Consider the following 18,919-nt stretch of genomic DNA (forward strand, 5'->3'; position numbering starts at 1 on the left):
TTATTAACATGGCAACCTGAAAGACATCCTGAAAGCCATGTCATGTATAGAATATATCTTAATTCCTCCACGAAGGAAACAGTTCTGAACAATCCAACTCAAATAACTTTTCATCTCCTAGGTTCAGCAAAGATCACCCTAAGCCATGCTGGCATGCACCGCTTCCTTCTTAAGATTTCCTTCCTCGCTATCTAAGCGACCTTATCCCTGCTGCAAGTTGTTATTGTAAGAAGAAATGTCTTGCTCTGTTATCTCTTATCCTTTCTATCACAGCCAGCAAGAACAGACTGTCTATTCTCTTCCTCTTTTCAGCAGTCTTGTACACACATGAAGACAGTCATTCCACCCTTTTTTTTTTTTTTTAAGTAAACACAATCCATCCTTTTAAATAAGCCATGTTTTCCAAACTCCAGATCACTCTCCGCGGTTTCTCTGACTCTTCCATATTCTTCTTGGCATGTAACAATCAAAAAGGACACAAAAATGCACCAAGAACTTCTTAAACTTTAAGTGCAACAAAAAGACAACTTTATACATTTCAAAAACTCTGTACCTCCCATTACAGTGTTTCCCTTGTTACAGGAATGTGAAATTGTTGACTTACACTTAGCTACCAGTGTGCAACAGCTACTGTTGGGTCTTTTTTCAGTGAACTGCTCCTTAACCATTTGATTCCCTACAGCTATAAGTATATTACCCCAACCTTGTCGTTACTAAACAGCTTTACTGTTTCTCAGATCGCATCTCCAGTTTGCGTTTATTCGAGTTCCAAGTCTGTTCTGCAAAGTAACTGCAGTTCCCACCCAGCAGTCTTATCTACACGTGTGATTAGCATTTTCACTGTTATCCTTGTCATTATTTAAATATAAAAATATTAAACAACAGAGGACCTGAGTAGGTGCTTGTCAACACAGTCAAGGCATCCTCTGTCTGACAGCCAACCTCTGCCAACAACTCTGTCCACCTACTGTCCGGAGGGTTCTGTACACACCCAGAGGTATTTTCCCCCAGACCAGCTCTATCTGTTTTTTTTAGGAAAGTACCACATGAACCACTGTGAAGAAGTTCTAGTCACAATACCGATTACACTGAGAAAGGGAAAAAAAAAAAAAAAATCCCCAAAACTGGTCTCTGCTAATTATTTTTGATAAATCTACTTTGCCTTACCATTTTTTTTGTTTACAAACAGATGGGTTTTTTTTTCCCTGAAAATGAAACTAATGGACCTATAACTACCTAATCTTCTATTTTATTTCCTCTGTTACAACACCAAAGACAAAGGAGTTAAATTTTGCTCATGACTGCTCAACAGCATATCCATCAACCCTGGCATGGAGGGACTAATTTTAGAACAGAAAGTGGTTTGTAGCCCTTTCAACTGCTGGTATTGCTGTGTCAGGTCAGGGAGGAATTCACCAAATACCCTGGGCTCTGGTCAGTTCTCATTTAATTTCCAGGTTGTCTCTAAAACACTGGTTCATTACCAAAGACATAGACAGGAGATAACTAGCTTCCTCCAAAACCATACAACATTTATAGCTTCCACCAGCATTTCAGTGTTTTGAGTTGGTTTAATTAACAAACAGACGGGTGTCCAACTTCAACCTTACAAGTCAAATTCTCCCAGGCTGTTACGCCATGACTATGGGAAGTAGAAGAAAATAAAACAAGGAGAAGACTGCCAATGCAAGGGTCTTCATGGGTGGTAAATGAAAGGAGGAATGCTTCTTTGAATTCTTTAAATTAACAGCTCTCTCCTATCCACAGACTGTTCTTGGGCAATAACCGTACATAATAAGTAATGGAATTCCAAAAAAACAAGCTGCAGCTTCCAGTTTTGCTTTTACCAGGGGATCATATGGCTTGAAGAATCATAGACAGCTACATGCCACAGAAAATTCTGTCAAAGGGCTGTAGTCAAAGGTTACTTTAGCAAGTAACTTTTCAGCTTGAGATAAAATAAAGAAAATTTGAGAGGCCTGCTATTTAAAAGGGAAACAATGACAAGGTAAATGACTTACTACATGTATCTTGCAAACCAAGAGAGAAAAAAGTTATTAAAATGAGTGTCTCATCCGACCTCACTACCATATGTTTTAAAAAAGGAATACAACTAATAACTTGTGAAAATGTATGTGAAACTAGTTTACTCTAAAATAAAAAGAAGGTAGTTACACCTGCACGCATGTCAAATATTTGATATTATTTAAGACTGTAAAACCTCATTTTCCTGTTCTCCTCTATTTTCACTACAAGAAAAAAATGTTATCTTCCCTGCCATAAGCTATTTAAGAACATATATGAAAAGCAGCATTTCAGCTGTTTTCATACTATGTAATGTTAGATCTCCAGGGTCTTAATTAGGAGATGAGAGGAGGCTCCTTAAGTAATCAGTATAACCTCCAGAAGATTTAAAACATTTAACCCAGCGTTTCCTTTTTTAGCCCAATTACACTCACAGCACTGGGGTTTTAATGCCCTGGAAGCACTCTACTCGACTCAGAAAGCCTGAGTCGAGAATGCACAAGTTTTCAGATGAATACCAAAAATCAAGTAAGCTCTTAGAAATGCTGTTTAAAGCAATCTTTACAAACATACATAGATAAACTAGCAACATACCTGAAAAAGAACATGAACAGAGCAGCTGTGATGCAGAACAAAAGGACCTACAAGAAGGAGAAAGAGTGTTATTACATAAAACATCACACTACTACTGCGTGTTCTGGATCATAAAGCTTTTACGACCGTTACTATAAAAGTTACACTTTATTTATACGCTTGATGGGCCAGAATGAAATCTTGTCTGAATCCACCAAAAAGGATTCTCTTGTTTCTAGTGGACTTTGAGCCATTCCTGTCAAAGTTAAAAAAAAATATGAAATCTAAACCAGGGTAGTAGGACAACAGACACAGCAAATGATGCCACTTAGAATAGTGGCATTAATACAAAATAATAACAAAACAATAGAATGAAAACAACAAAGTAAGAGAACAGAAATTTAAACATTATATTTTGTCTCTTTGCTTTTGTGATTTATTCAAATATCATAGTGCTAGCTTCAGTTTAAAAGGCAGCACATTTAAGAAGTCTGTACAGACAGTTGCTTCTGCTTAACTGCTTCCCAGCAAGTTTGAGAGTAGATAATTCTATTCCCAAATGAGAGTATCCTTTCTAGTAGTAACACCTTAGCATTAAACTCACTTTGAGTAATCCCATCTTGCTCTAGATCATCAACGTGATCATACACGAGTCAGTGAGCAAACTTAGCAGCTCTCCAGCACTGCGAGGGGAACATCCTACTTCTTTCTCCTGTCCCCTCTGCTGGGGCTCTGGGCTCCTGCCTCCTCCTTCCCACCTGCACAGTGGCTCACAAACGCTGAAGAAAACAAACTCAAGGAGGAAAAAAAGCATAAATCAAACCTTTGGAGAGTTTTCTGCCAACTTGGTGAGATAAGGAGATCACTGGAAGGGTATAAAAGCACCAGAGCAGGCACAGGCGAAAGGGAAGGCGGGGACCGCCGTGCCAGGAGCAGAGAAGGGGAGGAAGGATGAAGCCGTCCTCCTCGAGATGCCAACAAGCCGTCGTACCTTGACTGTAGCACTGCTTGTACATACGGCTGTTTCAGAAACAACTACACCATGCTTTAAATTCATAACCTGCCTTAATCCACTCCATCTTTGGCAGACGCAGATTAAGAGTGAGAAAATTTTGTTCTAGATATACTGGCCCGTATTCATACCACTGTTCTGGAGGGAAAAACCTTACAGAAAAATTGCAACTGTTTTAGAAAACACTTGCACTTATTCTCAAGGGTTGACAAAGTCTTGATCATGATAGGATACAGATAGCTTAAGTGAAAAGAAATGGAAATGCTGGCAGTAGTGCATATTTGAAGGTTATAAACACATAGAACAGTAGGCTGCTGCGTGTTGATACAGATCAGAAAGTGTGATAAAAATTTAAATAGGAAAGTTTACAATGACTTTCAGAGAAAAAAAATCTTACAATGAGACTATTTCCCTTTTCTAAGTCCTCTGGCATGTGACTTAAAATTAGGTCACACGAGACATTATAATGTTTGCTGTGTAAACTACCCATTTTTTTTTCCTTTTCCTTCACCAGTACTATTGTATTTTATTATTCTGCATTAAAAGTGTGAACATCTGAAGTAATTTTATATGAAATCATGAGGGCAAAGTGAGGACAATGATATATTTCAGTTCAAACTAGCAGCACAAGCAGACTTACATTTAAACCTGAGTTTACTTAAAAAGATCTGCCCTAACCCTCCAAAGCTCAAACCATATTTAATCATTCAAACAACAATCATCAATTCTCTGGATGCCATTTCTGGGACACAGAAGGGACAAGAAGCCTTGACAGCCCGAGCAATGAAATAAGTGAGAAATGGCAAAGAACCAATTTTTGGGCCAGGGGAAGAGTATGTCTTTCAATATTAAAAACACTCACTTCACTAAAGAGTCTCTTTTTCTTGACCTTTTTTCTTTTATTTCTTTTTTTACTTTTTTGGGGTTTTGTTGTTTTTTTTTTTTAGTAAGTTTGATAACAACCTAACAAGTATTTATACAAATCATTAAGATTCCCTCGGAGCGTTCTTCTCCAGATTAAGGCACCCCAGCTCTCACAGCCTCTCTTTGTACGAGAGATGCTCCAAGCCCTTTAACGTCTTCATGGCCCTCACTCCAGTATGTCCACATCTGTCTCATACTGGGAAACCCAGCTCTGGACACAACACTACAGATGTGTCTTACCAGCTCTGAGTAGAGGGGAAGGATGACCTCCCTCGACCTGCTGGCAATGCTTCTTGTAATGCAGCCCATGAGGCTGGTGGTCTCCTTTGCTGGAAGGGCACTGTGCTGGCTCATGTTCAGCTTGGTGTCCACCAGGACCCCCAAGTTCTTTTCTGCAAAGCTGCTTTCCAGGTGCCCCCAGTATATACCGGTGCCTGGGGTTATTCCTCCCCAGGGGCAGGACTTGGCACTTCCCCTTGTTGAAGCTCACGAGGTTCCCGCTGGCCCATTTCTCCACCCTGTTGAGGTCCCTCTGGACGGCAGCACGACCACCGGGTGCAGCAACAACTCCTCCCAGTTTTCTATCATCTACAAACCTGCTGAGGGTGCAGCCTCCTGTCTGCTCATCCAGGTCATTAACGAAGATGCTGCTGACCACAGCATGGACTCCTGGGGTCCACCACTACTAACTGGCCTCCCGCTGGACTTTGTTTGTGCTTTGAGTCTGTCAGTTCAGCCCAGCCAGGTTTCAATCCACCTACCATCAATTTGTCTATCATCTGTATTCCATTAGGCAAAAGCTGGGCAACCTTGCTTAATCAACTTTTATAATTATCAGATGTCTTCTAGAACTTAAAAATATTCTTTGAAGAAAATAAGACGTGGAAGACCTTGGCCAGGTGGAAAAGATGAAACTGACACAATTTTTGTAAATGAGAAGTTCAGGGAATATTGGATGGTCAACCAGGCCACTTCCAGTATCCACAACTATATTAGAATAAATTATTTGAAACAGCTAGTTTATAAACATCTAGATAACAAGACAAGAAGAAACAACCAACACAATAAACGACTAAATCTGTTGTACTTTTCTTTGACAGATGTTTTAAGGAAAAGAGCAGGTGTCATTTACCTGAACTTTAATGCACCTTCGTGGCAGTTCCATATGTTAATTAAGTAAGTGGGCACAGAGCTCCTCAAGAACACTACAGGAGAAAACTCTAATAGTTAGCACTTCATTATCAAACTAAAAGGCATTCTAACTGAGGTCACCAAAGAGGTTTTGCTTTCCTCTTCGGTAATGATTTGAACGATGGAACAGAGATTATGTCACAGATTCACAAAACCCTTTAGAGGCCAGGTAAATTATGCAAAGAGATTGAATTGCCCAAAGTCAACAAGATGAAATTCAACAAATAGAAACATGAAGTAGCTGGCAGGAGAAATCACACATGCAAAAACCAAGACAAGAAACAACTGTGTAGGCAGTACAAGAGTATAACCAATTCCACAGATCACAAATAAATAAGCCCCAGCAATGCAATGCTGCAGAAAGCGCCGTAAAATATTACAGACTCTTTTAGAAGCAGAGGAGGCAAGACACAGCAGCATATTACTCTAATGATCTGGTGCTAGCAACACCCCAACATAAAGCTTTGGGCACTACTGTTAAAGAAAAGCATAGACAAAACAAGACAATCCAGAAAAGCACAATGAAAATAACAGGCATGTAGTGTACAGCTGGTGAGAAACTGCTTTAACTAAAAAAAAGGTAGCTAGTGACAAACATGACAACTATTTTCATATAATTATCACATATTGACAAATCTGTCTCATCGAGTACAGAAGGAAGAAGACAAAGCTAAATCTACAATGAAGACAACATAGGTTAAACATTAGGAAGAGCTCTCTCTATAGGGAGAGAGCTGCCTGTGAGACTGTGGAATCTCCTTTATCAGAGGCGTTTAAGATCAGTAAAGGCAAACGTCTCCTAGAAATGCTCTGGGCATGTTTGACACTGTCTCTCCCACACACGACTGAAGGACAGCAAGATGTGCAGTTAAACCAGACCGTTTTACATTAAATGCACAGCCCAACGTGGCAAGCCCAGTGATTGTCTTCTTATCATAGCACAAAGAAACAGAAGGCAAATGGCCATCATGCTCCAAAATCAAGCTACTTTCAAAACAAGCCTTTTTTTCAACTTTTCCCCATTCTATAGAATTTTTTTGTAGCATCCTCAGTACAATATGCATTGCATTTTAAACTTAAAAGCAACTATACTAAAAGAGAGAAAAAATACTAAGGCCTACAGAAATATAATTCTAAATATTGAGTGAATTTAAGCCTCATAATCTAGTGGGCAGGAAGTCTCATTTTGGATTTTTCTTGCACAGTCTGTCACTTTTTGATTTACAATACAAGGTCAACAAATTATGCTTGGCAACACACAGACCTTGAAACTTTCCAGCTGCAGAAACAGATACAACAAGCAGACAACCTACATGTTTCTAATGAGAATGATACGCCCTAAATATTTTAACATTTTTAAAAAGATGCACATAGGTTACAAGGAAAAAAACCTATGCTCCAGGAAAGGTTAGCGTATTTGGTGTATAAAGCACACACTGTAATTTAATTGATCATATTCTACTTTACTGTACTATACTAAACCTTAATAAAAAAGGAGAAAAGTTGCTGACAAAACTTAAGTACTTTTTTCCAGATCTCTGTTGGCTGAGAAAGCCTTTTTTTTTTTCTTTTTCCCCGAGAAAGCTTAGTCCTCATATAAACAGCATCACGAAGCAACATTCAGCAGTTCCCAGCTCTAAGCACAAAACAAAAAGCTCTGGCTGAAAGCAGTTACCAGCAGCCCCAGTAACACCAGCAGCAGCAGCTCACAAATGACTTGCCCTCACAGCCAGACAGAAATCTTGGACCAGAGGAAGGAAAAATAACACTGACAAAACTATTAAAACTACTCTTGAGCCTCATGTATTCAGACTTTTCGTGCATATTACCTAATCCTAAGGTTATGTGTATTCTCCTTAAGCATTTTCATTATAGTCAGATTTCCTGGGGTAAAAAAGTCTCTGATTGGAGGCTGCTGGATCTCCCATACAGCCAGAATAGGAGCACGGCTGAAGTCTAGGATAAAATAACACAGACCTTGTAATCAAAAAGAAAAAAACACTGAAGCTACACTTAATCTATGTAAATGAGACAGGAGGAGGGAAAAGGGACAGATCAGGGATATCAGCTGCTAGAAGCATTTAGAGTGTCAGAGCTACAGTTCAACACTGGATAGTGTTAAACCCAGCTCACAGAAGAGCTCAGGCTGTTTCAACCACTGACACATCAACACTTGACTTCAAGCATATTTATTCAAGAAGCCTGAAAACCATCACCTTCTTGATCAACCACTTTGCAACCTATGTGAGAGCTATATCTACACTTGATGATGAAAAAAATAAAGGTACTACTCCTAGGTCCTGAAGGCTGTGTGCTACAAAAAAAAAAAAAAAAAAAAAAAAAAAAGAACTGTCAGCTAAGGTCTGCCTGACGAAAATTTTATTGGTAAAAAATAATGGAAAATTAGAAACCCAGATAAAAGAAGTCACTCCAATAATTATTACTTGAGCCAATTTCTTCCAAAAGTTACAAAAAAGAGAAAGTGGACTTACTATTATACATACATTATTATTATTACAATACTATTACATATACTATTATACTCTGCTCTCATGAGACCCCACCTGGAGTACTGTGTTCAGATCTGGGGCCCCCAAATTAAGAAGGACATGGACCTGCACGAGCGGGTCCAGAGCAGGGCAATGAAGATGATCAGGGGGCTGGAGCACCTCTCCTGTGGGGACAGGCTGAGAGAGCTGGGGTTGTTCAGCCTGGAGAAGAGAAGGCTCCAGGGAGACCTTATAGCAGCCTCCCAGTACCTAAAGGGGACCTACAGGAACGATGGGGAGGGACTTTTTACAAGGGCATGTAGGGATAGGACAAGGGGTAATGGCTTTACATTGAGAGAGGATAGATTTAGATTAGATGTAAGGAAGAAGTTCTTCACTGTGAGGGTGGTGGGGCACTGGAACAGGTTGATGCCCCATCCCTGGCAGTGTCCAAGGCCAGGTTGGATGGGGCTTGGAGCAACCTGGTCTAGGGGAAGGTGTCCCTGCCCATGGCAGGGGGGTTGGATCTAGATGATCTTTAGGGTCCCTCCCAACGCAAACCATTCTGGGATTCTAGAATTTTTAAATCAATCACTAATTAATATTTCTACAAGCATGGTTATAGTAACAAGGATTTAATACTAAAATGTGCTTGCTTTCTCCAATAACTACTTTTTAATACAGATTTTCAGTTTTACAAGCATTTTGAGGAAATAGTTCACACAATTTTTTTTAATCCTGAAAACAAGCCATTTATCCACAGAAGAGCTTACTGCTGTCTCTGCTGACAGAGGTTACAAACACTCTTTCATTTTATACACCTAGTTGAATAGTAGTATGGTAGTTGTAATACCTTCTATTATATCAGCTAACATTACCAGGGATGAAGGAAGATGCTCCATCGGATTTTTGAGTACACAACCCGTCCTTCAGATTTACTCCTACTTCAGACATGAGGAAGGATTTTTTGTACCGAAAAGCCATTCTGGGTTTTTCCATACTTATGAATTGGTCTAATAAAAAACTCCCTAGCTTTAATCCTAAATCCACAGAGCCTACACAAACAGCACTATAATTATATATTGGTGCAATCATAGAAATTTGTCAACTGTTGCTTGTGGTTCCTGAATTTTATTTCAAGACATGTTACTGCTCCAATAAAAAAAAGCTTTCTACAGCTCTTATTACTAAGATTATCTCTTAAGCAAGCTCCCTTCTATTAAAAAAAATTAAAATAATGGAACTAGACATGCAGATTAATATAATGGTCTTGTACTCCATGATCAAGGAAACAAATGTGCACGAAATACCTCTTTTCTACCCGCACATTACATAACTGGTAGCATCCTAATCAATGAACTGTCTTTATAAAATTCATAGTCTGTTCTTTTCCAATGACAAAATAGCTGGTTAAAAAGCATAACATTTTCTATAGTTTTCTAGTAGTTAAAGGGGATGGAAATCACTGAATCTTTCTCAGTAATCAGACAAAGATACCAGAAGTCATATAAAAGATACCAAAGATACCAAAATTGCGTAAAAAGAAGTTATGTGAAAATAGGTGCCACGTTTCATTATGTTCTGCCCCTTAAAATCTGATCTGATGATCGCCCTGACTAATGTAAGTAGTTACTCTCTATTATTATTTAATGCCCCAGGCAAGAAATTAATAGAGTAAATAATTACCTGATAGAATTAGTCACCATCAGCTGACATGGCAGTTCTTACATAAAACAGCTACATCTTCACCTCTATGGGACTAAAGGGCAGGACTTCAGCCCTGAACCCATGAGCTGCTAATAATATCAGCTCTACCGCCGAGTTCACTGCTATAAACAGCGCTTACACTCTGACATGATGCAGAGGAAGGCTGTAACAGCCACTTACGACTAGATTATATCAGCAATGCACTTGGCAACTGGTTTTCCTGAGCACTGAACTAGTTTCTATCTGTTCTCTTGCTCTCTACCTCAGTTCTCCATTTACTGTCCCAAGTGAGTAAAAATAACTTGGGGAGATTTTTATTGCATCCCCCATCACTTTTGCACTAGCAAAAAAGATATTCCTGAGAGCAATGCTAACATAACTTTATTCTCACCAGCTAGAGAGCTAAAAAAAACCCAGAAGAGGTAGCTACAAAGAGCAATTTAATGCCCAGAATACCTGACTTTCAATAAAACTAAAGATGCCAGTATCTCAACGCTTTTGGCTTTTTCAAGAGAAGATGCAAAGGTGGCTGGAGTATCAGTAAAAGAGCGTGGGTGAGTAAAGATTATTCTTTATTTTGATAGAAAAAAAACCCAAAAAACCACACGATGGTGAGAACCTGAAGTCTGCCAAATTCACACTAGTAAGATAGCAACTTTTTCTCTGGTTAGTAAGACTAATTTACCGAATATGGTACACAAAACAGTCTAAGCACGAGTTGTACACTTGATGCACAACACGGTGAGACTCACCAGCCAGTTTTAACCAGTTGTTGTGGTTTAATCCCAGCCAGCAACTAAGCACCACACAGCTGCTCACTCTCTACCCAACACCCAGTGGGATAGAGGAGGCAACTGGAAGGAAAAAGATAAAACTTGTGGGTTGAGATAAGAACAGTTTAATAGAACAGAAAAGACACTAATAATGATAATAATAACAATAATAAAATGACAATACTAATAAAAGGATTGGAATATACAAAACAAGTGATGCACAGTGCAATTGCTCACCACTCACTGACCGATGCCCAGTTAGTTCCCGAGCAGTGATCACCACCCTGGGCTAAGTGCCCCCCAGTTTATATACTGGGCATGATGTCAGATGGTATGGAATACCCCTTTGGCCAGTTTGGGTCAGCTGCCCTGGCTGTGTCCCCTCCCAACTCCTTGTGTCCCTCCAGCCTTCCTGCTGGCTGGGCATGAGAAGCTGGAAAATCCTTGACTTTAGACTAAACACTACTTAGCAACAACTGAAAACATCAGTGTGTTATCAGCATTCTTGTCAAACTGAACCCAAGACATAACATTATACCAGCTACTAGAAAGAAAATTAACTCTATCCCAGCCAAAATCAGGGCACCAGTAAATGACTGGATGATTATAATGGTCTCCTCCAGTGTCAGTATTCATGAAAATACCATTATTCATGTGTGTATTTTAAATAAACGCACTACATATACTAAAACATGCATTTGTTCATACCTCAGCACAAGCTTCTGAATCCATTGCTCTTTATTTAAATTTCAGTACTGAATATAATACATACTTCGGATCTGTCAAATGGCTTATTAAGGCTGTAGTAAAAATATAACAAAGGCTGACAGGAGAATATACTCCTGAATCCTGCAGCAGCTCTGTCACTATTGCAACCTTCCATCTGTCTGTGCCTCAGAGTCCCTCGTTCCTCTCTCCGAGGCCAGAGCTGTCCCACAGATGGCACCTCAGAGGACAAACAGTCCTCTTAGACAGGGACAGGGTGTTCTGAACGACCAACCTCTGTATTTGGCCACAAACTCCTTAGATTTTAATCCCCCGTGGAGAGAGAAGGAGCCAACAGGGAATGCAAAGCATTCTGAGTTTCCTCAAGCACGTACAGGTCTGGAATGACCGATACTCCGAGTCCAAGATCTGACAGAGATTTAACGAAACACATACGCCATAACCGAGTATTACTCTCAGTACCTGCTGTACTATGTACAAGGTTTGGCACTGTCTGGTTACTCTGAAGTCATACACTACCCCTCTTTTACACATTAATTGAAAAATTGTGATCTACCTTCTTTTTTTTAAAGATACTTTTTAAAAAGTAATCTTTCTAATATCCCTTATTTCTGTTAACAGCACCCTTCAATTCCCAAGAACTGTAGTGAGTAGCAAAAATGAGCTATTCGAGTCTCAGTGTCGCCATTGCCTGTTAAAGAAGTCACACAGTTCCTACGCAGAAACGTCATTATTAAAGTTTTTAAAACAAAGATACAAAGGTATTTTATGTCGAAAACATGTAATTTGATTTTGTACAAAAGCATAATGACTTATGGAAAATGGTGGTTGTCCTTCACCAAACTCAAAATTTCCTGTGATCTCAAAAGACATAGGCCAACTGAAAATCCTAAAATAGAAACATATCTCTCTGGACATTTCAAGTTATGCAATGTTTTCCCTTCTTTCTATAGTAAATCCTGTTAAACCAAAACCTTTAGAACACTTGGTGTTATTCTGTACTTGAAATCCACTGTATTTGGGGAGAATTTCATGAGCTATCAAAAGTACTGGTGAAAACTCTCGTCATATTCTTGGTCGTCCACGTCATGATTATTTTTCTAGTTGAAATTAGGTAACTTCTGAAGCAATGCAACATTGCTGCTACTGCTTCAAAATTGACAGGCTTTATGAAAAAGCAGAAAACAATTTGTCAGATCCTTATTGGGCACTTGGCCAATTTAGCTACACCTGCACCACTTCAGCTGTTAAGAGGCTCCCGATTTTTTTCTGCCAACAAGCCTCAAGCAATCTCTAGACAGGTAAGATCAAAAGAAACACTAGTATGTGTTATTAAACAAGATATTACGTAGATTCATGTTAAAGCACTGTTGTCTGATCACGATTAAATGATTACAATTGGCAAATGTAGAAGGTAACTGAGCCAAGACGGGGAGCACCTGCCAGCCTCAGAAGAGCATGAAAGAATAAAAGAGAAAATTAAACCCTTAATTTTCTAGTTTGCAAATTCCTTATATACACATATAGTTAAGTGCTTTAGCACCCTTCATTTGTTGTCTCAAAACACACTTGTCAAGTCTCTTCCCCTGTTTTTTGTATTAACTTAACCACAGCAAACAAATCTACAACATACTTTAATGGAGCCATGAAACAGCCATTCTTAAAGCTTTTCATAAGAGTCCACCACTTTCAAGGATGCACAACGCCTGACAGACTGAAGTATAAAAAAAATTGTCAAATGAAACAGCAGTGCCTTACTATTATGCCTTCCTAGAAGAGGAAAGAAGAGCTATTTTACAGTGTATCATATTGGAAGAGCTGATTTGGGCCCATTTCTGAAACTAATCAATCCTTTGACACACAACCTGCAGGCAGCTCTGACACCGAAAAATGCGGACACACCTCCAATCCTGTTCTGCACCTTCTAGTACTCCCAGGTCTCCAAGTTATGTCCCAGTCTATAAAATACAAACCCTCAATTATCAGCTGTAAAAACATCACTCCGTTAGGCTGCCACACAGCTGTCCACAGCAGGATGGCAAAGATGATCGGGGGCTGGAGCACCTCTCCTATGGGGACAGGCTGAGACAGTTCAGCCTGGAGAAGAGAAGGCTCCAGGAGACCTTACAGCAGCCTGCCAGTACCTAAAGGGGGCCTGTAAGAAAGCTGGAGAGAGACTTTTACAAGGGCATGTAGGGATAGGACAAGGGGTAATGGCTTTCAACTGAAGGAGGGTAGATTTAGATTAGATGCGAGGAAGAAGTTCTTCACTGTGAGGGTGGTGAGGCACTGGCACAGGTTGCCCAGAGAAGTTGTGATTCCCCGTCTCTGGCAGTGTTCAAGGCCAGGTTGGATGGGGCTTGGAGCAACCTGATCTAGTGGAAGGTGTCCCTGCCCATGGCAGGGGGGTTGGAATTAAATGATCTTTAAGGTCCCTTCCAACCCAAACCATTCTATGATTCTATGTTGGAGTAAAATTTAGAATTCAAATAGATTTTAAAAGCTCACTTGACCTCCTGAACAATAACTTGATCTTGCAAACGCTTGCATTCATTACTGTTTTTACAGATGCAAATACTCCCAGGAACTTCCAATCAATAAATATCTCAGTGATTAACCCTCATAGACTCTGTGGTCTGCGCCCATCCGTTGCTGTTCAAATGACTTTGACAAAAATAACGTAGATACTCTTTCATGTATCTATAATTAAGGTTGATTTTGTGCTGGGTTGTTTTTGTTTGGGGTATTTTGGTATTTCTATAGGGATTTAGCAGCTATTTCACCTTTCCCAGCTTACAACTCTTTGAGCACAATATAATTTTTCAGGGTATTCACAGCCACAGAACAAATGTAAGTGAATGCAATTAAAAGCGCAATGATATCAAGCCATTGCACTTACCTAATTCTCATTCAATTCCCAAATCTAAGTTTTAAACACCAACGCTAATTTTTATTTCTGATTTTATCATATCTTTTCCATGAGTTTAGTTGCCTTGCCTCATTTTTCCTTTCCCTTAGTATTCATGGTTTTCTTGTCAGTGTGATTTCAGCTATAAATTTCCTGTACTTAAAACGCCCAGTTCTGGACAAGTGCAACTTTTCTCTGGTGGTGTTTTCATCACCCTTGTATAACTGGAGTTATACAAAGGTGTTCCTAATCCAACTTTAACCAGTATAGATTTTTATCAGGGAATAATATTCTCTCAAACACTTGAAGCTGAGATTTTATTTCGTACAAAATCTGTTCTTGCCAGCTTTCTCCCATTAGCTGAATTGGTCCTCGTTTCTTATTCCCCAAAACCAGGGCAGCCCTACAGTTAGTTTCCTCTTTCTGGCCTGGCAAGGACCCTACATTTATAACTGTTAACTCTGGGAAATTAACAAATTTACACAGAATAAAGTATTCCTATGCTTTTGAGAGTTCTTTGTCAATTATCTACACCTCAAGAACTTATAGCCAGGTCTCAACCAAATTCAGTAAAGCTACCCATCCCAAAGAGAATGACATTCCTGCAAGATCCACTGAAATTAGGTGGTAGAAAGTGGCCAAAATTAGTGCTGCCGCTGCCGCAACCAGAAGAACTTTCTGACTGCACATGGAAGCCATCTCATCCCCTTGGTCTGCTATTTTTCAATAAAATAGCTGAAAATAGTTATGGTTAACTTGTACGTTATACATGCAGCTTAGTCTCGAGGAAAAAACAGACAAAATAAAATTACTTTATGTCAAATAACACCCTAAATAACATGCAATGCTTCTGAATACAATGCCAAACCTACACACACGCTCTCAAGAAACTTTATATGATAAGAAAAATAGACTTCAGCATTTGTTCTGCACGTAACTCCAACTTTATCCTAAATTATGCCAAGAACAGCTTTAAAACATATGATCTACAAGGAGTAAAGTTTTCCACGTTTCTTTAAATTCACCATTTTACACCAGAGTAAAATACTTCTGAAATACCTGAAATAGGCCCGTTTAACTGAATTTGGGTCCCCAAAATCCTAAAATGCTATACAGGGCTTTGTTCTTGCTGTTTTAAATATTCGTTCACTTCAGAACTATAAATGACCTACAAACTTACTATCATTTTAAATTTGCAGATATTTATATACTTATAAATGTAAAATTATATTTATCATTAATACATGCTACAGGGTCCAGGATCTTCATTGGCAACACATGCGAGAGTTTTATGTTACACCACCGGACTGTACTGAACCAAATTTAAAAATCTACACTTCCAACCTACATTTCAAGTCTAAGATTGGGTCACTGTGATACTGCTACAAGCTGATGAGTTCTTCACGATGGTTACACATCTTGCTGTGCAGATTTGCTCACCGCTGGGCCGTGCTCTCAGTTCAGCTTCAGGCTGAAGCTTCATGAATTACTTTCAAACAACATCAATTTACGCAGTCACCGCTCCTCCTCTCCAACACCTTTTTTTGCTGATTACTGCCATGTGTCTTCTGCTGGCACAGAGATGCACAGAAAAACAAATCATAGACCTGATCCATCTGAAAGTAACTATTTTCACCTCCCAAGGACTGAATGGAGGCAGGAACAGGCAGCTGGGGTTCACGCCTGCCTAAATAAGCTTAAGCCACACCAAGATCAAATCACAGCCTGTTACTCACTGCAGACTCCTAACAATGCAGTCAATTCAGCCAGCACAACTTGAACCTCCCATCTTTATAACTTTGATAAATAAATGTGAAGTAGCTGTTCAATTAGGATACACTGAAAATGCGGAATTAGAAATATACTTGAAATATGACATTGCAAATGAAAACTACAAAAACACTAGCATCTCCAAATATTAAATCCATATGTAAGCTGAAACTTAAATCTGGTTACTTATCCTACAAGGGCATTACAAATGTAGTAAATACTAAAATAACAATACATTTTCTTAGTAGTCTGTGCAGATGTCTCATATTAGACTTCTGAACATAACTCCTTAGCTCATATTACGGATATCGTCCAAGATTTCATCTCTACCATGAGGATTTCTGCTTGCCTCTTTTTCTTCCAGAGCTCATAATCACTGAAGAATTACAAGGTTTGATATTACCTTAGTATCCAAAAAGGAACTGCAAGACATATTTGTCTTTAAAAGTTTACAGGTGTTGAAATAATTTCGTTGCTGCAGAGCACATGTATTAAAATAATATTCCAAGCATAATATTCTGTGCAAGGCAGCGTCATGAAAACCACTGTATCCGGTAATGATTCATACTGGTGAAAATTATAAACGGTATCAGAACATGATGAAAGTCTGACAAGCACTAAAAGCTCGTAAAGGGACAGGTTTAAAGGAGTAGAAATAAATAATCTATTTTGATAATTCAGAAATAAACAGCAGCATTTTCCCACTATTGCAACCGCTTTAAGTGGTGTATTCGATAATTAGGAGGACAAATTTTAAAATTACTAAAAATTTTGGCATGCTCCAACTTACTCTAAAGTTAGTTACAATGGACAAATAGTTATTTTTCAGGCTCAACAGCACCCTGACCCACGTGCCCGTTCCCATAGCTGCCCCCTCTGTTCTGCTGGTGAGACTGCAGGGCAGGGCCAGGAAGGAGCTGAGGAAGCCAATACTGCAGCCAGGAGAAATACGCATTAAAGAATGCACTCAGGAACCGTGGATTTCTTTTCTTAAAAATATGTACGACTAGCAGACACGTACTACATATGGGGTTTAGATATATATACATATACAGTGGTATTTTGGTGTTTACTAACTGAAGAAAAATATTTTAAATTGATTATAATTATTTATGTTTATGCAAAAATCCTGACACCTTGCATATGTCGTCATTTAACATCGGTATTTCTGTATCTTTCCACTGCTTTGCAGAGTTTTCAATACCACTGTGAACTACACGCATTTCTTTGCAAGTACGAGCCTCCCTGAGAATGTGAGGAGGGGGAAATAGCAGGGTAAGCTAACGTGCCTCTCACATTTCCCAAGATAGGAGCCTCCGCAACGTACAGCTGACACTAGTTGTCATCGTAAGATAGAGTTAACTCCTCAGGGTAACGAGGGCTCTTAACATTTTATGTGACCAAGCTAGGAAAGACATATAATCAGAATTGTCTGGATGAGGGTGAAAGCAGAGATTACGTTATCTGTTGAATGAAGGAGTTCATGCTGCGATGGAATTACTTTTCAGCGAAGCTTCCCGAGAAGGCATAGATACTTCTGTGTCCTGGGAAACGAAGGACTTAGCAACTTGACGAGGTTCTTGCCACGGGTGTCTACTCGGTCCCGCTGCTGGAGGTTGCCTTTACTTCGGCTTTGCCCCGCAGCAGCGAAGCAGCTTGTGCGAGCGCTCGGCATCCACTTCGCTGCGGCGAGACGGGTAAGGGAGTCACACTGTTGGCGACAGCTGGGCAACGTAAAACGACTCATTTTGCTTCAGAGACCCCTCATTTTGCTTCAGAGACCCCTCATTTGGTTGTTTCAACCACCTCCTACGTGGAGACTGAGTGGAAAGAGGAGATGCTAAGCAGAAGCTAAGAGAAGCACTACTTTAAAGCGCTCTAGCTAGATTCACTTTCCCTAAGTTTTTATTAAGCTTTAAGATTCTTAGAACTAATAAAAAGAAGCTCAAAACCGATATGGAAATCAGTGGAAAAATAAAGGTGTTTTACTGAAATACTTATTAATGTACTTCTTTTTAAAAGATTACGCAAAGGCTCACACACCAGGAAACAGGCATTCTTCTATTACAGAACTTCAGTGTCAAGTTTCTTCTAACACCACCTCACAGACAGCTCCCAAACTCTTCCAGAAAAATACTATTACTCTTTTTTATTATTTCTGTGTATGAATCTGCATTTTCCCATTTAAGTCCACCAGAGCTGGACAAAATGTAGCTGTACACATGAAATCTTAGCAAAATCAATGTTTTCGTCAGAAAGTAGTAACTGATGTTACTCCTTTTCTCCTAATGATCTCTTTCACATTTTAAGCAATGTATTTTTCATGAATTTGACCAGTGTCCTATGCAAACAATTTTGAGCTACAGCTACGTTTCAAAGAAAGGAAAATTTCAGAAAACAGAAACATTTTTCTATTCTTTACAATAAAATGTACAGACCCAGTAGAACTGAATTTTTAGAGTAATACATACCATGGTAAGTGAGGTCATGTATTGCAGAAGCACTAAGAATGAAGCGTATTATATCTCCACATCTATTTTCTGATCAGTAAAGTACCAGCAAGACTTCCAAGAAGCCAGAACTCTAAAAGTGGATAATGCACTTACGTGTTGATGGTACTGTGGACGCATAACAGATTTCCTTGTAAGACATCTGACATCCTCTCCTTAACTTGTCATTGTTATGGACCAGTATTTCTTGAGTTTATATGAGGCAGTTCAGACTGTCTAACTAGAAATTAAAGGCTCTCACCAGAATAAACTTAAGAATTAAAAATATTCAACAAATTGGAGAGAGCAGACCTTCTGACAGCACCTTTCAC

The 18,919-nt window shown here is 39.3% G+C and overlaps 2 protein-coding genes across 2 annotated transcripts in view; both read right to left on the bottom strand.

Moving 5' to 3' along the window:
* Positions 1-18,919, bottom strand: part of PRSS23 (serine protease 23) — an 898,595-nt gene that overhangs the window by 661,438 nt on the left and 218,238 nt on the right. The window lies entirely within an intron of this gene.
* Positions 1-18,919, bottom strand: part of TMEM135 (transmembrane protein 135) — a 176,932-nt gene that overhangs the window by 59,199 nt on the left and 98,814 nt on the right. The window contains exon 6 of the mRNA XM_049823474.1: positions 2,620-2,666. Coding sequence (XP_049679431.1) covers positions 2,620-2,666 — 47 coding nt within the window. The remainder of the gene's footprint in view (positions 1-2,619; positions 2,667-18,919) is intronic.

The sequence above is a fragment of the Accipiter gentilis genome, chromosome 19 (assembly GCF_929443795.1).
Source record: "Accipiter gentilis chromosome 19, bAccGen1.1, whole genome shotgun sequence".
In the NCBI taxonomy this organism is placed as follows: Eukaryota; Metazoa; Chordata; class Aves; order Accipitriformes; family Accipitridae; genus Astur; species Astur gentilis.